Source organism: Micromys minutus (genome assembly GCF_963924665.1).
Source record: "Micromys minutus genome assembly, chromosome: 1".
NCBI lineage: Eukaryota > Metazoa > Chordata > Mammalia > Rodentia > Muridae > Micromys > Micromys minutus.
In genome coordinates this window covers 215440746-215465194 of record NC_137969.1, presented here as the reverse complement: position 1 = coordinate 215465194, position 24449 = coordinate 215440746, and the positions used below count along the sequence as shown (strand labels likewise).

General features: G+C 43.6%; 1 protein-coding gene across 1 annotated transcript in view; it reads right to left on the bottom strand.

Annotated features, from left to right (window-relative positions):
- Positions 1-23480, bottom strand: part of ABHD12B (abhydrolase domain containing 12B) — a gene marked incomplete at both ends in the record, with an annotated part of 29869 nt that extends 6389 nt beyond the window's left edge. Inside the window, 8 exons of the mRNA XM_080924180.1 lie at positions 4742-4821; positions 8449-8486; positions 8902-9031; positions 9128-9187; positions 13440-13576; positions 15978-16080; positions 17663-17790; positions 23386-23480. Of these exons, the coding sequence (XP_080780306.1) occupies positions 4742-4821; positions 8449-8486; positions 8902-9031; positions 9128-9187; positions 13440-13576; positions 15978-16080; positions 17663-17790; positions 23386-23480 (771 nt within the window). The remainder of the gene's footprint in view (positions 1-4741; positions 4822-8448; positions 8487-8901; positions 9032-9127; positions 9188-13439; positions 13577-15977; positions 16081-17662; positions 17791-23385) is intronic.
- Positions 23481-24449: the final 969 nt, after the last annotated feature.

The following is a 24449-nucleotide window of genomic DNA, read 5'->3' as shown; positions in this document are numbered from 1 at the left end:
GTGTGTGTGTGTGTGTGTGTGTGTATGTTCATGAATTTGTCAAGGCAAATTTGAATAAGTGTTTCTTATCTCAGTTCATGGATGAGGCCATAGAACATTACCCAGCTGTGAGTGATAATTTAGAAAATTAAACCTGGACTCTCAGCAGCCGGTGCCCCCCGCTCCTGGTTTGCCATGTTGAACGGTACCAAGGTACAGAAACTGTAAGTACTTTAAACAGTGATAATTCCCTGGACTAGCAGCATGAATGGAGATCCTGGATGGAGCTGCCAGACAGCAGCAGTCAGCTGCAGCACCAGTGAGCCACGGGATCTCCAACATCCCAAACCCCACCGTGCTGGTGAGCCGCCATACCAGCGGGGGAGGAGGGGGTTGACCCAGGGGAGGTGTGATCCGGACATGAGTTTATCATTGCACATCAACAACCATCTGTAAGCTTTGTGCCACTTAAAATTGAATCAAACTTTTAAAGACTCGAGAGAACCTGGGTGGGTGTGGTAGTACATACCTGGAGTCCTAGCTACTTGGGAAGCTGAGGCAGGAGAATCACTTTGGCGCAGGAGTTCTGGGCTATGATAGAGCATTCCTCCGGTCCCTGTTTCAGCTCCTGCCTCCAGGTTCTTGCCTTGCCTGCCCTCAGTGGGGCGTATAAGCCATAAGATAAGATAAGCCCTCTCCTTCCCAAGATGCTTTTGGTCACTGTGTTTTATCACAGTAATAGAAACCCTAGCTAAGACAACAGTCTATGCATAGATTGTGGTAGAGTCAAAGAAGGAACCAACAACACATCAAATAATAATTTCCCAAAACATATGCGGTTATGAAAAATACTCTTACTTCTCCTACATGGTCAAGAAGAAATCATGATATTACAAAATATTTTAACTAAATGATAAGTATTTAAAATATGTATTTATTGCATATTATATTATATGTAATGTGTGTGTGTATGCACATGCTTTCATGCCACAGAGGACAACTAGTGAGAGTTGGTTCTCTCCATCCACCATGTGGGTTCCAGGGATTAAACATAGCTTATCGGATATGAGGGGTTGACTGAGAGTGGTCCCCATAGTGGTGTGTTTGAACAGTCATCAAACATGCACACACACACACACACACACACACACACACATACACACACACACACACGTGCCACCATGGTGGGATTGTTTGGAAAGCATCAGACTTGGCAGTGAATGTCCACACTCAGTGAGCCACCTAGCCAACCCTTGAACTAGCTGACAGTTAGAACACACTTCAAAACTTGTGGGCCTCGAGTGTGGCTTAGGTAGAGTATACCCTAATGCATGCATTGGAAAATAAATCCCTTGAATACATTATTAAATAGTGCTGGGCATATTGGTGCACACCTTTAATCCAGTACTCAGGAGGTAGAGGCAGGCAGATCACTGAATTCAAGATCAGCCAGATGGACAGAGCTAGTTCTAGGACAGCCAAGGCCACACAGAGAAACCCTGCCTCAGAAAAAATATATAAAATACAATACATATTTGTAGTACTATCTCAAGAAGTTTTTCAAATAAAAAAATTAAATATCAAGAAATACAACCAAGAGAAAAGTGATACAGATGATTAGAAAACTTGACCAAATCAACTGTCCCCTGCTGTTCCTGCAGGCTGCCTGCCACTCACAGCTGCTCCCTTGTGTCTTGGGAGACAGAAGCCATGGTTTCTGTCCTTCCTCTATCCCTCCATCCTGTACCACAAGGAACAGCAGAAACTGTACATCCTAACACCTCGCATCCATAGGCTCAATGGACTGAACTTCTCCTGAGGACTCACGCTGCCTGCTCTTTCCCCTTTCCTATCCTGTGATCCCATTCATTTGTGAGCCTTTCCACAGTGTGCTCCCCCCACACCCAGTCAGCTACACACAAAGACCCGCCTGGAGCTAGCTTCTCAGAGAGTGTGTTAGAAAGCTAAAACTAAAGAAACCTAAATGATAGAAAAATAAGCCAGCAAATAAAAATGTAAAAGTGAACAAGGACAGCTGAATGTGTATCAACTCCCTCAAACTGATCAATAGATCCAATGCAATTCCAATCAAAATTCTTGATTTTTTTTTATAAATTGACAAGAGTATTCCAAAATATATATGAAAATACAAAGGGTTAAGAGTAGCCAAACGTCAGGTGGTAGTGGTGCATGCCTTTAATCCTTGGGGGGCGGGGAGCCAAGGCAAGACTAGAGAAATGACTCAAAGAATATTTGTTGCTCTTACAAGAGGATCCCAGTTCAATTCCCAGCACCCTCATGGTGGCTCACACCATCCATAACCCCAGTCCTAGGGACTCTTGACATCTTCTTCTAGTCTCCTTAGGTATAGTATACATGTGGTACCAGGTACATATGCAAGCAGAACACCCATACACATAAAAAAAATTTTAAAGGAAAAAATAAGAATATGCAAGGCAGTGTTGAGTATGCACAAAATTGAAGAACATGTCCAGCACACATTAAGATGTAGCATATGCTACAGAGGTTAAAATATTGTAATAGAATTAAAATAATGTAAGAGAATCGACAATGAGGAGAAATAAACATTCTACCGGAAAGCATGTAAATACTGTTGCAGAATGAGCAAGTTCATCTTACAAATGGTCCTGGGCCCATGAATACCTCCCTCCACACAAGCATCCAAACCTGCAAACTATGACTTTTAACATAAAAGATAAAACAGTTTCTAGAAAGGGGCATTAAAAAATCTGCATAAACTTGGGTAAGAAGAATCTTCTTATATTCTTATATTTTGTGTTTTCTTATACAAAACACAAAATCATAAAGTTAAAAAAAACTGGTGAATTGTGCCACAACAAATTTTGGAATATTTCCCCTCCACAGTGACCTGGCAGTAAGGAAGGAGAAAGGCCAGGCAAAATACTGTATCTACCCGGAATACAATTTCCTATAGACTCATGCTAGCATCTATGAATAAATTCCACAAATAAAATACACCTCAATTTAAAAAAAAAATAGGAGAAAGACATGAACAAGTTCCTAAGAGATAATATCCAAATGGCTGATGAACATGTAACAATAGCTGATCTTTTTACTCGCCAGGGAAATGCAAACACAAGGGTAAGCCTATAATACAAATCATGATTCTCACACACGTGGTGAAAGACACAGAGAACTGCACATGCTTCCTCAGAATCTCACATTCAGCAGTGCAGGCTCACCCAGTGACAGGTTTGCATGTTAGCAAGACAGAAGTCTGGCGCTGGAAAGAAGATTCTGAGGTTATGAGCACTGGCTGCTCTTCCAGTTTCTGAGTCCCAGCACCCACATGGCCCCCACAACCATTTGTAACCTAATTCCAGGTGATCTAATGCCTTCTGACCTCTGCGGGCACTGCATGCATAGGGTGTAAAGACATACATACAAGCCAAACAATCACACAGAAAAAATAGAATACAAGTATAAGAATATACACCAGGATACATAGCTGGGTGATAGAGCATTTGCCTACCATGTGTGAGGCTGAAAATTCAAAGAGAGAGAGAGAGAGAGAGAGAGAGAGAGAGAGAATACACAATAACAAAATGACAATGTTATGAATTGCTTCAATCTGAGAGTGACTTGAATATCCTTGAGTAGCAGGATGGACCTATAGATGGTGCTGTGTGTATTATAGCTGATACCATGTAACAACGATACCATACAGCAAAAAAGTAAGTAGAATGTAACCTGTAACCTGAAGTAGAATGTAACCTGTGTGATGATACTTGTACATAAAGAAGCTCAAACACAACTACTCCTCAGAGACACAAGCACATAAACACACAAATGTGGCTACCTTCCCATGGAAGCACTTAAGCAAACTTCTGAAATCTCTGTGATTGCTTGCGGTACAAAACATTTCCGAAATAAACAGATTAAAGTACCCCTATGATGCTTTATTGCATCAAATAATTTAAAGGTTCCACCTGCATCTCCTCTAAACGTTTGCCTTCCCTCAAACTCCTGTGCTTCACTTGCTCACATTTATTGTGAGTCTGTGACTATAAACAATTGCATGAGGCCTGGAATAAAATCGTGAAGTTAGGGTGACGAGCCAGATGTAGCGGCCCATGCTGAAATCCCAGAAATCCGGGAGCTTGTGACAAGAGGATTGTCATTGGTTGGGAGCCAATCTGTGCTATATAGTGTGAGTTCAAGTATAGTCTGGGCTATGAAATGAAACCTATTTCAAAAAAGGAATAATGGAGACAATGATAACAGGAGAATTGCACAATAAATATTTTATACTCACTTTTGTATCATTTTTTTTGAGAAGACTGTTGTCTATACCTGGAGTGCTATGTAAAAGCATTTTCTCTAGAATCTTCCTTATGATGAAATAATGTAAGAGCTATGGCTGGTATTCATAAAGCTGAAACATGTATAGAATTTTCTTTTCAATTCAAAATGATTAATTGCCATAGTAGAGCTATATCCAAGGAGTTTTAAAATTTTAAAATGTGTGTTCACTTCTGCAGCACATGTATATAAAATATATACATAATTATATGTAAAATAAAACATATGGTTCATTTGTGAGGGGATAAAACTTTCACTTTATCCGCTCCTCTGTTAGAGGAGACACTTGTGCCTTCGGTAATAAACTGACCAAGCCTAGAACAACTCGGGAACATTGGAAGCTCGTTAAAGAAATGAACCCTACTCATAAACTCCTGGGCATGGAAACAGCCTCGACACAGAGGAACAAGAGACTCACCTTTAGCAAAGGATAGTTGATACTTGCCACCCACATGTTGGTAAATGGAGCTTCTAAGACAATGGCATCAACTGGACATCCTAGAAAACAAAAACAAGTGAACTCTCTTCTTCAAATACCAAAACACCACCTACCCTAGATAACGGGGGTCCTCACGGTCTTGTGTGTAAACGGCCTACTTCAAGACTATTTGTGAAGTACTTTAATATGCACACTCTTGAACCCCACAGTGTACCTGGGCTAGGGATTAAGAATGTGTGGGTCCACCTGTATACGCAAGCATGCATGCACATGTGTACACATGAGTATGGAAGCCAGAGGTCAACCTCAGATGTAAGTCATCAGGAACCACCACCTTGTTTACTGAGACAGGGTCTCTCACTGATGTAGAGCTTGCTGGTGAGGCTAAGTTGGCTGACCAGCGAACTCTAGTAATCCTCCTGCCTCTGCTTCCCCAGTGATGGGATTAGAGGTGTACCGCCACAGTGGACATGGTAGCATGGAAATTTGATCCCAAGCCCTTGGAGGCAGAGGCACCAATGTCTCTGAGTGTCCAGCTTGGTATACATGGTGAGCCACTGTCTCAATAAATCAGTAAATAAATATCCCATGATCACAACTTTTTCAGAGAGTTTCAGGGGACAGAGCTCATGTCTAAATGGGCATAGCAAGTTGCTTTACTGAAGCTGCAATGAGGCACTATTCCAACTCAAGGATATGATTTCAACAAGCCCTCTCCTTCTTGAGTATCTCTATATATATGATAGTTAAAGCCACTGCCTTCTGAGACTACAAGACTTCCAGGGCTCAGAGAACACACAAAAGCAAAGAGGAGAAAGAGGCTGATAGAGTTGTTTACTCAGTGCTCAGAAAACAAGTAGAAAATGTATATGGCAGAAGGGTGTGTATATGTATGTATGTAAAATAAATAGACACTATATGCACATGTATATATACATAGATGCATATATGTAGGTTTATCTGCATACATGTATGTGCATGTGTATTTGCATGTATGTGCATATGTGATATATATGTGTGAATGTGTGTGTGTGTGTGTGTGTGTGTGTGTGTGTATTTTAGGGCACCTGAGGACTACTAATCTGTGTGAATTTTTAGAGTCAGTACCGAGTAAGAAAAGCTCTAAAAATTAAAGTTGCTTTTCCCCTCAAACAGATGAAACCAGTGGTTTCTCTAAACCAGTGGATCTCAACCTGTGGGTCATGACCCTTTAGACCACTGGAAAATGCAGCGATTTACATTATGATTCATAACACTAGCAAAGTTACACTTATGAAACTAGTTACAGCAACAAAATAATGTTATGGTTGGGGGTCACCACAACACAAGGAACTGAACTAAGGGTCACACCATGAGGAAGATTGAGAGCCATCACTCAACATGCTTCAATCTTAACTGGCAGGATTCAAAGCTAAAACTGAAAATTATTGATACTCTCACAAAACCAGAAAAAAAAAAAATACTACTGTACAGGGGGCTGTGGAGATGGCTCGGGAACAGTAGTTCCCACACAAGCATGAAGATCTGAGGTCAGATCCCCAGCAACCAGGCTAGGAGCAGTGTGGTTGGTGGCACACGTCTCATGCCAGCCCTGAGGAGGCGACAGGAGGGCACCTCCAGATCACCTGGTGGCTAGTCTAGCAGAAAGGTGAGCTGAAGGCTCAGGGAGAGACCCTGCTCAAAAGATAAGGTGGAGAGAAGGCTCAGGGAGAGACCCTGCTCAAAAGATAAGGTGGAGAGCAACTGAGAAGGATATTTGTCATCAATATTTGAACTCCACATGCATATCTACACACATGCAGACATGTGTAGACATGAACACACATGCAAACAGGTATACACATGCACACATAGACATGTGTGTGTGCTGGCACATTCACATACATACATACACATATGTGCACAAGCTTACATACCCATACACATATGTATATGCACCAATGCAGACACATACATACTCAGACACATTTGTAAACAAGTGTGTACGTGCTCTCTCTCTCTCTCTCTCTCTCTCTCTCTCTCTCTCTCTCTCTCTCACACACACACACACACACACACACACACACAATTCCTAACTATTCAAGACATGGCAAAGAGGTGGAGAGACTCCAGATCACTTCTAGGAGTTTGGCTATGACCTCAAAGGACTTCAGTCTAGGAAAAACAGTGCATTGGATAAAGGATAAAAGCAATGCTGATAAAGGCTGAGGACAGCTTCAAATCAACTAAATTTGATTGGTTCGTGGTGACTTTATCCCCATCCAAAATGCCTTGAAGGAGAAATGCAGAGTATTCCAGGAAGAAGAGAACATCACCCAAGTTCTCAATCTATCACTTTCCATAAGTAATTACTATCACATAATCAAAAATAACTAGGTCTATAAAGACCTAGGTTGTATCTCTTTTCTACCGTTCCTGAGGCCAGAAGTTCAATGCTCAACTGAAACTAAATAAATAAAGGGTGTCAAGTGTTAATGGCACGTGCCTTTAGTCCCAGTACTCAGGAGGCAGAATTGGGTGGATCTCCATGAGTTTGAGGCCAGCCTGGTCTGCAGAGTGAGTTCCAAGACAGCCAGAGCTACACAGAGAAACCCTGTCTCAAAAAAAAAAAAAAAAAAAAAAAAAAAAAAAAAAAAAAACTGAAGTCCAGGGGTATTTTTTCTGGAGTTTGAGAGAAAAATAACAACTCAGGCAGTCTGCATAGCTGCAAAAGGCAGGGGTGGTTAAAGGGAAGAGAGAGAGAAACACAGAATTAGACACAAGTCTGTGGGCAGCTGCACTGGGGGCCTTAGAGGAAGCATGTGACCTCTGAGTATCAGGGTAAGCACACAGGACAAAAGAGACAAAAAAGATAGCAGACAAAAGAGATTGACAGACAGGCAGACAGACAGACAGATATAGACTGATTTATAGATAAATGATAGATAGATAGACAGACAGACAGATGATATGTTTCTCAATGAAAGTACACATATTTAGCAGAGTAAGGGTCTGTAAGCAACTGACAGACAAAATAAAACCAGAAGCAATTGATCATGAGCTTTTTAAAAAATTTCCTAGCAACATTAGGATACTTTTTTATCCAACACTTCTATACATGGAGTAAATCCTATTTTTTTTTTTTTTAATTTTAAGTAAGTGGTCTAGCCCTATTCACATCTACTCACAGAGATTCTAAATTCATAAAACCAGTTAGAAGGCAAGAAAGTAAGCTACACGTTCAGACTCTGATACATGATACACTCAGAACGCTTTGACAAACACCAACAAGAATATTATGGGAGATGAGCTGCAGAGGACAGTGGTACTATGATTATCATTTCAGAATATATTTTACTGTCCTATCATATTTTTTAAAACATCATTTTAGAAAGAGAACTCTTTGAGGCTAAGACTTGCTGTGTAGCTGAGGCTACTTCAAACTCAAGTTCTTCCTGCCTCAGTCTCCTGAGCAATGGGATCACGGGTGTCTGTGACCACACCCAGGGAAATCATTTTAGCTCTTTTCTTAGTATTTATTCTTAACTTTAAAGCCTGGAATAGCTACACTTACACTGCTAAAAATCCTTCAAAATTGGGGCACCTTGGGATGTACGGTCAGTGTATACACAAATTTCACAGAACCTCCTGACTTTATATTTTTCTACCTCAAGCCACAAATCTTCCAATTAGAAATCTCCCATTACCTTTTGCCTCTAATGCTCTCGCAGCGTTTGTTGCAACTCTGTAAAACAATGACATCATGCATGTGAAACATGGCAGTCAAGCAGACACTGTGGCCTCAACAACCCAGAGCCAGCAACTGATGAAAAAGCTCTAGACTGTCTGCCTAGAAAGTCCAGATAGACACAGTTTTGCCCAGAATTGGCCCTAATGTAAGGCTCGTATTCATTAATGCTCTCATGAATTATTCCAGAATAGACATCAGTGTGGTAACTGCACAGGAAGTTTAAGGGGCTTGTGGGGAGAGTGTCTTACGGGCAGACATGCTGTCAGGACAGGCTCTTATAGGTTCTGGAGTGAGAGACCAAAGAACTGAGGTTTCCTAGTTTGGCTTCCCTCCCACTGTTTGCTGTGCCATTAAAGACATAAACCCCTCCAAGGACCCACCGAAGGACATGTCTCCCAATCACACTTACCCTGTCCCCAGAGAATGGCCCCACAGACACACAGGAGTTCTACCACTTCTCGCCTTGGCCCATTCATAGACACAAATAGCGTCTGTGGTTAGTCCCTCCTCTGTGGGTGTTCCTGTAGAATCCCCAAACCCTGGCAAGAAGAGACAAGCACAACAGGATCCAAACCAAGGGGTCACCCACAGCCTTCTGCCCACCCGTCACCTTTGTACACTGTTCTCAGACATACCTCTGTAGTCCACAGACAAGACATGAAAGCCGCCTTCACTCAGCACCTGCACACATAGGGCTGTTACCATTTCAAAGGAGAAGATGCAAACAGAGGAACTCCTCTGCAGCACATCTATATTCCTAGTTGTCATGAGAAAAAAAGATGGATTCCGAAGGGCTAGGATACAACACCCTGGTAAGGCACATTCCTAACATGTTCAAGCTACTTGATTTGAACCCCAGATTCACAGACTCTGTATTTTTTAAAATTCGAGATAAAAGTCTGCAAAAGATAGAAAGCAGCCTAGATCACTCACTCCCGGGCTCTACCACTAACCAGCTACACAACCGTAGCCCGTTAAACATTCAAATATGTAAATAATATTCAGGGCCGCTGGAGGGTTGCCTGGATATTGTACTTGGGCACCTGATTCCATGTCACAGTTTCATTTAAGCAGTTTCTAGAGCGGGAGGTGTGGCTCAGCAGTGGAGCACTAGCCCTGCTCCATCCCTGAGATCACACACACTCTGAATGAATGAATGAATGAATGAATGAATGAATGAATGAATGAATGAATGAATGAATTTTCTGATAAACACTACACAGAGTGTGGGAAGAGGCAAATCTCATCATGGAAAGGTGCTTGTCTTGAATATGGCCAGATAAAAGATATACTTTCAACTAAAAAATAAAGAGATCACCACTTAAATATATGAACTCATTGCCCAATCCCAAGTAGGTAAAGAAAAAATATGAGCAGTTCAATTTTAAATGAACTAAAATACATTAATATACAAAGACAAGATATTTTTACAGATATATTTTGTAGATAAAGAAACTGAAGTGGACATTCTTACTAACCAGCTAGACGTTGCACAGGTAGTTACGGGCAGAGCCAAGATTCTGCCCAAGCCTGCCTGGACCTGTCTGTATCTATGTACTGTGGCTTCCTACTCCAGGGATGGACGTGGCTCAGCCTCATCAAGGATCTGTAACGTTCAGATGAAACTGAGTGAGGGACTAACTGGAACTTTCTGTTTGAGCCAGGTTACATAGTCTTCAAAAAGCTAGCTAACACACAGAGGCCAGGTACCAGGAGCATGGAGTAGGGCATGTCCGTGTGACACCCCACACTGAGTAAGGACAACCGTTACAACCCTCAGCCCCCAATATTTATTCCTAAGAAAATAAACAAGGCACAAAAAAACCAAAATAGATGTCTTAAGTATTCCTCAGCTATAGTATGTAAATAAATTCGAGGGAAAAGTAAAATTTATTATAATATCAGTGGGCTGGTTAGCAGTTACTTATGAATGAACTGGAAACTGTATATATAGCCTTTAAATTGGTAATTGTGACCCTATGTTAAAAACTGGAAAATGGGGCTGAGTGTGGGATAGGAGCCTAATTGCAGCACCTGGGAGGCAGAGCTCCGTGAGTCCAAGGCTGGCTGGCCTGCTCTATAGAATAATTTCCAGGCCAGCCAGGGTTACATAATGAGAAATGTTTATAAAACAATGTTAAAGCATGCAATATAAATTTATATATAGGTACAACTTAAATATCAAAGTATTTTATGAGAGAAAGAAAGGACCGGGGGAGAATGAACTCAAAGGACAGTAGTTGGGTTAGGGAAGATAGGAAGGAGGGAGAGGGGGATTAAAGAAAGGAAGGATTATATGATAATAAAGATCTTTGTTTTAAAAAAAATCACCTGCCCAGAAAGTCTCAAAAGATTTGTGGAAATGAGATCAAATTCATGAAGGGTTTGTACACATGCACGCAGCACGCACGCACGCACGCACTCACGTTCCCTGCGGCCCTCAGTCGTACCTGTGCCAGCTTAATTCTCGCAGGAGCCGCCCTGTAGAGGAGAGAGGAAGAGGAAAAAGAAAACCACAAGAATTAGGTACTCAGACTCAATAAAAGTCACTCGTAGGCTCCAGTCCTACTCAGTCTCCCTCCCCCCCCCCCCACCCTCCAACCCTTTTTTTGGTTTTAGATTTGTTTTGTTTTGTTCCGTTGTGGTTTGAGACAGTTTCACTGTGTGGCCCCTGATTGCCCGCAAAGAGCTCACACAAACCTGTCTCTGCCTTCCAAGTGCTGGCATTAGAGGAGTGGGGGCCACACCTGGCCTAACAACTCTGTTTTGGGGGGGTTGGGTTTTGGGGTTTGTTTTTGGTTTTTGTTTTGTTTTGTTTTGGTTTAGTTTTTGTAGTTAAGAGAAATAAAGAACAGGAGAATAAGAAGTGTTTCTTGGTGACAAGGCCAGCCCGTCTGTATCAGAGCAGATGATTGAATGAGGTCCCCATTCCCTTCCCCCTGCCTTTCTTTGGGTGCACTGGTCTCTCCAGGGCTTCCCAACATGAACTTTTGATAATGTACTGGAATCCATCTCTTCTGGGTTCTGTGCAGCAGAACTGAACCCCTGGGTGTCCTGTCAGCTAAAGGAAAGTTCGAAAAGAACCAAGGGATCGGATTGGGTCACCTGCACTCAACTCCAGTTTGTCCGAATCCTACTAACTCAGCCACAAAGAACAAGAAATAGAGAAAGGTGTACCTTTGGGAATACAAAATATCCCCAAAGTGACAGCATACACTCTCATCTTGACAAAACCAAGCAAAGAATTAGCCAAAAGGCAGGAAATCCCTTTAAGGACAAAAAATGGCCTCGGAGTCAAAGTTGCTCAGTGAGTGGGATTCCCAGAGCATCTGGTTAAAGCAATAACCCGTTTCCTAGAAACAAGATGGAGCCATACTTCAAATTTTATGTGCAACTTTACTAGGTTCTCCCATGCCTAAATACACTGATTTAGGTGCCTTAACAAATCTCCCAGGACTTCCTGTTTGAGGACTGGTTCTCAGTACTCAGTACTCATTACTCAGTACTCTGCTGACTGCAGGCTGAGACCTTAGGGCACAGGCTGAGGGTGGTGTGGTCCATGAATCTGGATCGACTGAGTACAATTTCAGATTCACTCGGAGGCACAGACAAGGCAACACGGTCCACTGATCCTTTAAATAAACCTACTGTAACACTGTCTAACCAAATCAGAACAGTGTTAAACAAGGCAGACCACGTTCAGTTTCACTGAAAAGTCTCAGGGAATGTGATTCTAAAACAGACAGAGCAGGCACGTTCCTGGAAAGAGGGCAAGACTTGAGAAAGTCATCACCTGACAGAAAATGACAAAGAGGCATAGGCAAGGTACCCAGTGGGCAAGTTCCTGAGCCCTGAAGTGCCCCACCCCAACCCCACAGATGAGAGCAAGAGATCTCAGGTTTGTGCTACCCTGCCCCTCCCCCGAGGCAGAGCTCTCCTGCGGTTCCCATCTGATAATCATCTGGGCCAGGGAAGGCTTTGACAACACATCAAAGGACTACAGGCTTCTGGGAGGCCAGCTCTGTGACAAAGCCAGACAGAGAGCACAGCCTGAGACAAGTGTTAGAGTGGAATTTTATCAGAGTCCCCAGTTTCCTGTGCTCAGAGTTCTGGGTGACTTCTCTCAGGTGCCAGGCTTCTGATGAACGGACTCTCCGTCATCATTTTCCGGAAGAGACCACCAACGTGGGAATTGCTCTTCCCTTTAATGTATGCCTAGACCTTTTCCAGCCTTCCATGGGTCTGTCAACTGTTTGGAGCTTGCAAGCATTACAACAGGAACGCATGTTGCATAGAAACCTATGATATAGTCAAAGCAATGCAGGGGACTATTTTACAGGCTACGTGGGGTGAGCAGGACTGCATGAAGCCATTTACAAACAATTATCCCTAGCAATGAGAACAAGATCGCACCAGTCTGAGCTGAGAGGAGGGTAGCTGGGCAAATCACCTGAAACACACTAGAGTCTGAGGTTCTAGTGGCCTGTGTGCAAGGCTGTGGTTCTGGCAAGTGTTCTGCGCACAGTTCTCCCTGTTGGACACACATGAATGAGGAATCCCCCCCCCCCCATGAGACCCTCCACTTCCATCGAGCCTGCTAATTCTCGTCCTTCTGGGTATAAAAAACAACCAATTCCATTTGGATTCAATCCATCATCATGAACAATCTTGAGGAGTAAAGAAACTAGTGGCTTCACTGAAATTGATCTGGACATAGTAGAAGAATTATTATTCCCTCCCGTTCAGAAACAGACTCATGTCATTCTGCGTGCAGACTGCTTGTTTACAGAGAATGTGTTTCAGAACACCTTCACATTTCAACAAAGGAATAGGAGAAATAGGCAAAGGCATGTCTGGGGTTGAAAACTGCCTTCACTCCCCCATGGCTTAGAAATACCCTTAATCTTTCAAAGATAAATAAATAAGCAGGCAGACAGACAGACACACAAAACAGACATGCTGACCGGTGTTGTGCACTGCCATGAAGGTAAACAATAATCGGGTTCCCATCACGGAGGGCGGCTTCGTACCAGCATCGACACTTGCCCTTGGCATCTTCCCCCCGGCAGCTGGGGACTGTGTGCCTGAAGAGCAAGGCAAGGCTTTACTATACTGCAGAGGCAGAACATTTGTGAGAGAGATAATGTGCCAAAAGCAACAGCTGCGTATATACATACTTTAAAGATGTTTTTAAAACCTTATCTAAGCAACACGTGCATATACTGACAATATAATCTAAGAGCACAAAATATCTGAGGACAATTGCTGCTGAGACCCATCACCCCACGCAGGGCAAGTTAACTGTTTACAGCTTTAATTCTTCTAACTTTGGTCTCTTTTAAGAAGTTTCCAAGATGGCAGTTCTTAAACACAAGCCACTGAAATGACAACTATGAAGGTTGAAACAAGTAAACGGGAATAGGTATTTATTTACCCAGAATCTTAACATGAACCCAAGGTAATCCTTTTTCTTTCCTCTCAGTAACCAATATATTATTAAGACACTCATGCATTTCAATAGCTATGTTTTGATGCTCAGGTTTCAGCATATGAACACATAACAACTTTGAACATACAATTAAGGATGCCCAACATTATGTGGGGTGATGGCTAATCTTGGCTGTCAACTTGACACACCTGGGAAGATGGAACCTTAGCTGAGAAATAGCCTTCATCAGATTGGCCTGTGGGCATGCCTGTGGAGCGTTTTCTCAATTGCTAGTTGATGGAGAAAGGTCCAGCCCACTGTGGGCAGTGCCATCCCTAGGCAGCTAGGTCTGGACTGAATAAGAAAGGCTGCTAGGAGCAAGCCAGTATGCAGCCATCACCCACAGTTTCTGCTGCAGTTCCTGCCTTCAGAGCCTACCTGAGTTCCTGCCCACTTCTCTCGACCATGAACTGCACTTTGAAAGATGAAATAAACCCTTTCTTCATCAAGTTGCTTTGGTCGCCATGTTTATCATAACATAAAGCAAAGCAGGGCAGCACTCTCCCACTAAGTGATGGTTACTTCAGAGCACAAGTTGGGTAGTTGAAGAGATGCCTGTAATGTACCCCTAGGATCCATCCTTCCTAGATTACACCTGCAAGTTTCTTCTCCACAGACAGTCTCTTCACTTTAACTACCCAACTCCAAAGCAAGGAAACTATTCAAGGAAAGCCATGCAATCTGACTGGAAAAAAAAAAAAACCAAAAACAAAACCAAAGAAAATGTAGCCTTGAGACTGTAAATGCCTGTCTTCAAGTTCTTCTAGCTTGTCCAACTAACAAGAGAACCCTGAAAATGGAAGTGCTGCACTGTATCATTTCATAGGACATGGAGAACTAGCCAATGGGTAATAAATTTTCAATTTTCTCAATCCCTAGGACTTCCGGAAATCCAGGTGCCACTGTCCTCTGGGTGAGCTGATCATGAACACAGGCCAAACTATTAGCTAGAATGTCCTTGAGGATAAGGAAAAAGTTACATGCACAGTTCCAGAACATTCTCCAGTTGGAACTTCAGACTCACTGGTGAACTATATGACAGCCAATAGCTAGCAGAAGAAACCCCACAGTTACCATAACAAAAATAAAAAATAGAAGGCACTCCTGGAGACTGGAGAGATGTCCCAGTGGTTAGAGCACTGACTGCTCTTACAGAGGTCCTGAGTTCAATTCCCATCAACCACGTGGTGGCTCACAACCATCTGTAATGAGATCTGACACCCTCTTCTGGTGTGTCTGAAGACAGCTACAGTGTACTCATACACATAAAAAAAAAATAAATATTAAAACAGAAGACATGTGTGACCTCCTTTGACCTTGACTGAATATTTGCTTTGTACAAAAGTGAAGAAATCACGATATCTTTATTTCATTACAAGGAAAAGAAGCACTGGACACGGATGGGCACAGCACGTTTACCTAAGGAGGAAGGCAAAGAGCAAGGGAAAGGAAGGTTTCCTGAAATTAGCAGTCAAAGTGAGACCCAAAAGATGAGGTAGGGGTAGCTGGCAAAAGGAAGGAGCAGACAAATCCTGGCTGTGGCATTTGCCAGGACACTAGTGTCTAGATTGGAGGGATAACAGCATGTGTGGATGGAGTAAGGTATAAGAGGGTGGGACCAGAAACCAAGAATGCCATTTGTAAGACTGTACTCTAAAGCAAAAAATCTATGAAGCAAAATGGAGCAGGAGAGTTGTTGCAATAAAAGGAAAGGCGTATGGAACAGATTCTAGAAGCTTCCACAGACAACCATGTTCTACACAGACAGGCAGCACACTCCTCCTACTTCTCTTCTATGACAAATCCTGCCCTCCCCTCCTCTGTGTGTGTGTGTGACTCTCTGTCTCTGTGTCTATCTATAGCCATCTTTTCTTTCTATAGTTGATGCAGGTAAGCAGAGGGATTGTGGGGCTTGGGGTGATGTTCAGTGGACAAAACATTTACACGTCAGGAAAGCTAAGAATCCGAGTTAGGGAACTGTCAGTCAGCTCACTCACCAGATGCCAAGCAGTACCCCAGGCTCGGACCTGAGGAAGAAGTTCACTGTGTGAGCAATCTTTGTCTCAGGTCTCTTTAAATCCACGAGAAGGGGAAATTTAACTGTAAGGCAGAAATCACAGTCAACCCACAGCATCAGCTCCATGTCTGTTCATCACAGTTTTTCCAAAAGCTTCCCCTTCATAAGCCAATGGTTCTCAGCCTTCCCGATGCTGTGAACCCTTAATTCAGTCCTCACACTGGTGACCCCAACTGTAAAATTATTCCATTGCCACTTTACAGCTGTAATTTGCCACAGTTGTGAATCATAATGTAAATATTTGTGTTTTCCAATGTTACTAGGCAGCCTCTGTGAAAGGGTTGGTCTGTTCCCAACAGGGTTGCCCACAAGTTGAGAACCAGTGTTGTAAGCAATTAGTTCTAAGTTGCAAGCCAAGCAAGAGAAGAGTTCATGCAGTCTTCACCCTTTCTGTGTAAAAGCAGAAGAAATCATTTCTCCAAAAAGGTAAGTACAAAGGGGCAAAAATAAACCCACATGGAATGTCATAATCATTAGCTATAAAGCAAAATGTAGCTCGTACTAGCATACAACAAAGGACATGATGCTGAGAGCCAGCGCCCAGTACTCTACGGGGATACAAATCCATCTCTTTCTGTCCTCTGTCTGTCTGTCTGTGTGTGGCGGTTTTTGTTTCTCTTTGTGTGTGTCTCTCTTTTCTCTTACTTCTATAATCAATACAGTTTAAGAAGAATGGCCAGAGGATAAAATGTTTGCTTGACACGCAGCATAAGAACAAGCATTAGAATCTACCATACGCACATTAAAATAATAATAATAATAATCAGACATGGCAGCCAGCCTAAAATCTTAGCAACAGGGAAGAAAAATCTGGATTGATGTCTATATGCAAGAGCCTGTGATTGGACATTGAAATAGGAAGGTGAGTTGAGAGTTTTAGAGATGAGGACAGAGAGACAGAGAAAGGGAAGGAGAGGAGGGGACAAGATGGAACCTATAGGTGAGGAAGAAGAGCCAGAACCACACAGTCCTCGGAGCCATTGTATTGGGGATTTCTTTGTTGATGATTAAATAATGGGGTGCATTTGCCCCATCTAGGTGTATAGCTTGTGTTTATATCAATTGGGTTTTGAGTTCTTTGGGTATTTTGTGGTTTGAGAATTACTGATATAAATCTGACTGACAAATTACAAGCCTCTAGAGTTTTGATTTTACTGGGTTGTGGGGATTTGTGACAGCTAGTCACATGGGGCAGATGGCTGGGAATGTGAGCAGAGTCCACAGCAAGAGATCCATGAGATGAGCAGTCGCTGCATGGGGCTAGCCATGGAAGCGGGTGAGACCGCTGGGGCCAGAGAGTAGCCTGCGTTAGAGTTGGAGGGTGCCTTTTTATATAATTCATGCAACAGAAAAACAGCCTTCTCTGGGTAAACTACTGAGCCTAGCTGTATCTGGAACTCTTCTTCAGCAAGGGAAGACTGATGGAAAACACCCAACATCAACACACATTTTATAGCAGTTTGGATACAATATAGTAGTTTCTGACCAGGGGAGTCTAGCCAGGGCTTTCAAACAAATGTTTTTCTCATGTCATGACTGTAAGAGCAGTGAGTTCTCTATTTGGGAGAACTTATACAGGAATATTTATGTACAGTACATACTTACAAAAATTAAAATATATCATCATATTCATCAGAGGAGGGAAAACACGTTCTGTGAAAGATTTACTTGTGAAGCTTCTGAATTCAGCAGCTATTTTTCTCCCGAGTGCTGAGCAGGAATATGGGAAAAGTCTGCAAAATAGAGAGGAATACACTTTTCAAGACCAGCCCAAGTTTTGTCTTGGTTTGTTTTTCTTTTTAAGATTTATTTATTTATTATATATAAGTATACTGTAGCTGTCTTCAGATACACCAGAAGAGGGCATCAGATCTCATTATAGATGGTTGTGAACCACCATGTAGTTGCTAGGATTTGAACTCAGGACCTTTGGAAGAACAGCCAATGCTCTTAACCACTGAGCCATCTCTCCAGCCCTTGTTTTTCTCTTGTGATTCAAATGTAGCCCAGTGGTGGTGGTGGTGGTGACTCTCTTTAATCCTAATATTTGGGGGTAGAGACAGGCTTGGTCTACAGAGCAAGTTCCAGAATGACCAGGGCTACACAGAGAAACCCTGTCCCAAACAACAATAACAACTTCAAATCCAATTTCAGAGGCTAACCCTGTCATGTAAGCAAAATCCTTCACACAGCTGTATGTAACTGTGTAAAGTGATGTTGAGGGGCATCCAGCTAAGGAAGGCCATTAAACAGAGCCCCTGCTGGTCCTTGCAAAAGCCAAGGATAGCTGGAATGGGGGTGGGGTGGGCCATGACCCTGCATCTGAGTGAGCAGTGCACAGGGGGCCTGGACGGGCCCCAGAGTTGAACAGAAACAGCTTCAGACAGCTTAGTCAGTGCTTTCAGTGATACCTCAGCTCAGCCCCATTAGCTCTGAGTGAGCAGCCACTAGAACCACCCTCTACTGGCTGGTCTCAGAAAGCAGCCTATGGAAGAAGACCCCCGCCTTTGAGAAAAGAAGGACCCATGAGAAGCAGGGACAGGAAAGGTCCCCAAGAGACTTTAACAGAGCTAGAACCAGGGCAGGGTAAGATAGGAGCACATGCATTTTCCATAAGTGTGTGTGTGTGTGTGTGTGTGTGTGTGTGTGTGTATGTGTGTGTGTTGTGTGTGTTGTGTGTGTGTTTTATGTGTTTTGTGTATGTGTGTTTTGTGTGTGTGTGTTGTGTGTGTGTGTGTTTTGTGTGTGTTGTGTGTGTGTGTTATGTGTTTTGTGTATGTGTGTTGTGTGTGTGTTTTGTGTGTGTTGTGTGTGTGTTTTATGTGTTTTGTGTATGTGTGTTTTGTGTGTGTGTGTGTGTGTGTTGCCAGCATGTATGTATGGGCACCAGGTGCTCTCAGGCCTCTGCATTTTTCTTTTACTGTTCTCTGCAGCACAAACACCGAAAGCCAAAAGCCATGGCAGCCCAATGATGACTGTCCACTAAGGCTGCCTCTGTCTGGAGCCGCATTTTTCGTGAAGTTCAAGATTGTGTCCTACTTTTGAGAAGTGTGTCCCCATCACTTGTTATGCAAACCCTTTCCCTGTGGTAACTGGTCAGCACTAATTGCTTAATGTAATGTTGTTTGATGGTAGTTCGGTCCCTCTGCTACACCAGAGTAAGGTGGCAACTGCTATCATCTGGCTTTGTATATGAGTGTCAAAAATCAAGACTCCTTCCTTCTCAAGGTCACAACGAACCACAGTCCTCAAGTCTGCTTGACCCCAGAATCTTGCCCTGATCTCCAACAAGATGTCACAGTCCCATTGAGTTCTACCTGCTTCTCCTGCATGCAAAGAGGACCCTACAAAGAGGACCCCAAGAACAACGACGCAGGCCTCCGCCAAAATTCTTCTCTGAGGAAATGGCTTGTACTCCCTTCTCTCACCCTGTCTCAGAGTCCCTTCCACCTTAGCTTCTTCACCCCTTTCCTGCCCCTGCATTTACAAGAGCCTTCTGTTATGGAAATAGCCAAATTGCTAAACAATTCTCCCTCAAATGTTGATGAATTACAAACCAAAGCACTTATCTATATCCAAAAGATGCTTGAAGAGAGATAATGAGTCATGGGTTTTGGATGCATCTATTAGTACCGGAAAAACTGTGCAAGCTCCGAGCAACCAGTAGCTCTTTAAAAATATTTATCACACATGGGCAACTGCCTACCCACAGAACCAGCAAGAAAGATGTGAAGAGGATTATTTCATAACACTCTAAAGAAACCACCAGGAAGGGCAGGGAATTGTTTTAGAGATGAAAATCCCAGGCCTGAGGCTCTGCTTTGAGCCACAGATCAAGGCAACTGGGGCAGAGAGAGCAGGAGTCCGTGAGGGTAGGCTTCCTTCTAGTGGGCAGCCTCCTGCTAACTGTCTCTAAATCCCTAGCCTTGCCTTCCGGGCACCCCTTAAGTTATCTTTTGAAGGTAACCAGGATAGTCTCCTGCTAAGTTACCTTTTGAAGGTCTGTCTGCTTGGGGAGCAAGCATTGGAAGGAAGTATGTCTTTCTTTCTTTCCCTTTAAAGGAATAATTTATACAGGACCTTTTTCTCAAATAGCTCAAGGCACTTCAGTGAGAGCCTCTGCAGGAAAAGAAGAGAATGACCCGTTCCCCCAACATCAATAATGCAAAGGTGCTTCTTTTAATGAGGGGGTTGTCAATTTGACTTCCTGTAGATCAGCAGAAGATCAAAAGTCACCAGTGGCTAACAGACCTGATTTGAGCAGGGGAGACAGTTTCTGGCCAGTTCTGGCTATAGGCTGGCCACATCAAACAGCCACCTTGGAACCTGGGTGTTCTTTCACCTGCCTTTTGATCAGCCACAACTGCAAACACAGGGCGCCTCACAGGGGCCAGAGGATCTTACTGGGTGATTCTTCTCGGTGAAAACTCGCTGGAGCTTATGTGGAGCCACCTATTCCTGTCCAAAAAGTTCACAAGCCAGCTTTTGGGGACCCAGATCAGACAATATTCAGTCAGACAACTCTTCCAAATACATGTGCCTCCATCCCATGTGCTGACTGACACAGCCAATTTGTGCTGCTCAAGGAGTACCAGGTTATACCCTCTCAAGCAAGACCCATCTCTGCATCCTATATGCACTCAAGTGTTTCTTGCCAACAAAGTCTGTGTACATCCACCCTCCCTCCGTGGCTCTTCCTCTTTTCCTTTTTGCCCTTCCCACTCATGAGCAGAGACTCAGATTGACCCTTGGTTGTTCTCTGGTTCACCATCTTCCACACTATGTACCGGGTCTCGAGAACCATGTAGCATAGCACAGTTTCTTTGATAGCCCTCTCAGTCTAACACAGAGCCGAGCCCAGTCAGCATCTGCTGACGGAACAAAGGAGAAAGCAGCAATGGAGGAGGCAAGAGGGACATGGGGGCTTTGCCCTTTCACTTATTCATGTTTTCACTATAATTGAAAATGAATCAACATGAGTTCTGCAAGCTCAGGAATTTTTGCCCATTTTCTTTACTCCCATTGATGCAAAAATGTGATGACAGTTCACTGGCCATGCTAAGAGGAAAACAGCCTTTAGGCTTTGTTAGAACTCCGCGGTGAGTCCCAAACAAATCACACCATGTAACAGGTCTCATGTGGGAGGTTTATTGGGAGGGGAAATAGAGGCAGCCTTTGGGAGATGGAGAAGAGAAAGGGAGCTAGGGAGAGGAAGGCTTTTACTCGACCCGTGGCGCATGTGCCAGGGCACATGTGACAGGGGCCATGTGCAAAGGGACAAACGCAGGAGCACCTGTTGGGCCACTAGAGATGACGTGTCTCATCGCTAGGTCCCTCAAGAGCTGTCTGTAAAGATGCCTGATTGTCGTGAACTCACTTCTAGCTGTCCATTGATGTGCCTAATTGCCAGCATTCTTCCTCCTGGCTTCTTTCCTGGGAATATTTTCCATTTTCCTATTTTAGGATTTACTCTCATCGTCCCATCATCCACCTTAGATAGTAACTGGATTGGATGAACTTTTAAAATAAGCATGCTAACCGGGCACATGTCTGGGTTAGGTTTTTGTCAACTTGACACTGGGTGGAGTTATCTAGAAAGACGAGCTTCAATTAAGAAAGTATCTCCATTAGATTGCCTATAAACAAGTATGTGGAACATTTTCTTAATCAATAATGATTGACGTGGCAAGACCCAGGTCACTAAGGGTGCACTATCCTTGGCCAAGTGGGCCGATGTAATTTTTAAAGCAGGAGGAACAAGTCAGTAAGTAGCGTTCCTCCATGGCCCTGTTTCAGCTCCTGCCTTCAGGTTCCTACCTTGAGTTTGTGCCCCAGCTTCTCTTCATGATAGACTCTAAGCTGTAAGATGAAATAAACCCTCACCTTCCCAACTTGCTATTGGTCGTGGTGTTTTATCACAGTCAAAGAAAGCAAATTAGGGACAATACTAAAACTTGATCACTGCAGATAGTGGCAGATTAAGTGGTCCCCTTCTGCCTCACATCACATAACCATGGGCACAGTGCTACATGGGCTGAACGTGGTTGTCACCCTGACAACACTGGTGAATCCAAACTCCCTTGGCTCAAAGAAGCAGCAAAAAGTCTAGATGTTGGAACTGGGTCTGTGCCTTAGTCCGACTCACTTTAGAGCAACAGTCCTCCGCTCAGATGAAGAACTACACCAGTAGGTCATTCTTTGGGAAGCATTTCCTGAGTCTCTGGAGACTTCCTTTTTACTAATTAGTGAGACAAACAGCAGAGGGGCTTATCAACAACTCTGTTTTCAGCAAAATGGCAGGCTCTGTAGAACTGGGAACTGTAGCTTTGTCTACCTACAAGATGCTCTTTTCTGCTCAGTGAGGGCTGAACCATCAGCCACTGGTGTTATAGAGAACTGGGAGGTGGGGGGGGTCTCATGTCAGGGGGTAAAGTGTAGGTAACTGGAGCAGTGTGAGGCCACCTACTCTCTGACCTCTGCGCTGGGCAAGGGTGGCAGGGGGGGGATGGCTATGATACTACAGCAAAGATCCCTGTTGGTCACCATCCCTGGGACATTGCAAAGTGACATCTCCTGTGCATTGCTGTGACCCTAGAGTACTTTGTAACTAACACAAAGTAAAATGAAACAGAAACAAGAAACATAACAAGATTATCAGTATCAACAAAACTGGATACATACAACTCCTGTGGCCACTGCCTCGAACCCAGGACCTCGCTCCAATGCCAACAAGACTGAGATGACCATGGACATTAACAATAAACATTGAGAGGTAATATTTAAAAACAAATAAAACACCTGGATAAACAGACATTTTCAGACATTAAGAATTTACACAAGTATCCCCGTACGTACGCCCCGAAGGTTAGCCAGTCCTTTAATACATACCTGGGAACCCAGAAGGAGCCAGGTATCTTTTTCCACCTACACAGGCCTTTGACCTCAAAAGATTGCACCTCTGATTACAGCATACCATAGGCTATGGCTGCCTCTATTATTAGTAATATTTAAATTCATCTGGTAGAGTTGTAAATTGGGCAGATAAGAGAAGCTGTCTTTTTGAAGTCTCGTTTCCAAAGCCCTTATACGTTTCTGAAAAGTCAAACCTGCCTGCCTCACTGGCCTAGGTAGGATTCGGATGCTAGGATAAAGTTATCTTCAAGAACTCAGGAGTTAGCCACAAAGTCCCCCCACCCCAAAGCCAGTCCTAAAGCTTCAGTGTCCTCCAGACCTAGAACCATGGACAGGTTCTAGATAGGATGCCCCAGCAACCGCCTATTACTAGACAAGAGAACTGTGAAGGTGACTGACCAGTCAAGCACACTCACCGCAGGTTCCTCAGGACCATAGCCCACCAGGAGGTCACACAGGAACAGGCAGGAGGCCCTGGCTCCAAGGCTGCATCACAGTCCCTAGTGTTCATCCTGAGATGCTGCCACTGCCGAGGAAGCTGCCACAGGCTTTTAGACCGGGTTTGCCTCTGCTCCCCTGATGCTCTGGCCCGCCCTCTTCCTCTGCCCAGAGGAAAACTGGACCATCTACCTGAGGTCACACCCATCGCAGGGGCTGGGGCTTCCTCCCTGGTTGGTCTCATACCCAGGCAAGCAGGTGATGAATAGAAACACATAGATAACTATGTATCCATTTGTTTCATTTTCATTGCCTTTCATTAAATATCCCTATGAGTTTTGGGAGGCGCTCACCCTTGCTGGGCCCACACAATGAACTAAAAACTCATAAAATCCTGACAGTAGTTTGCTAGGCACAGCTTTATAAGATCTGCCTGTCACTGCTGTCACAAGAATTTCTTTGGTTAAGAAACAGTTGAGAGACTGGAAAAAAATGGCTTGGTGGTCAAAAGCACTGACTGCTTTTCCAGACAAGAGTACACAGTCTATAACTCCAGATCCAGAGGACTTTGTGGGCACTAGGCATGAAGGTAGTGTTCAAGCAGTTCCACATGCAGGCAAAACACATAAGCATGAACTAACATACAATCTATATAAAACATCATTCATCCGGCCAAGGGATTATGAGCTACAAAATTACTTCATGTATCCAAAATAAAAATCTTTTTGGTGTTTTGTTTATTTATCAGTATATAGCAGAACCTTGTTACCAAGGTTAGTAGACCTGGGACAGCTTGTACCTGGTGCAGGTTACATTCGGAAGCTTTCTCCTAAGAGCAGGAGCCGCAGGCCTGTCAGAGCTGCTCCACAGAAGCCATTAGGGCTAAAGGGTGAGGATGAGGAGGAAAAAAAAAAAAAGATGCAGTTTGATGCCAGCATCCAGGCTTCCTTCCCGAGCAAGGGGCATCATCCCCAGAAGTCAAATGTGCTTTTCTGTGGTAGGGTCCTTGGTAGGTTTTGACTGTGAAGCCCTGATGCAGGGG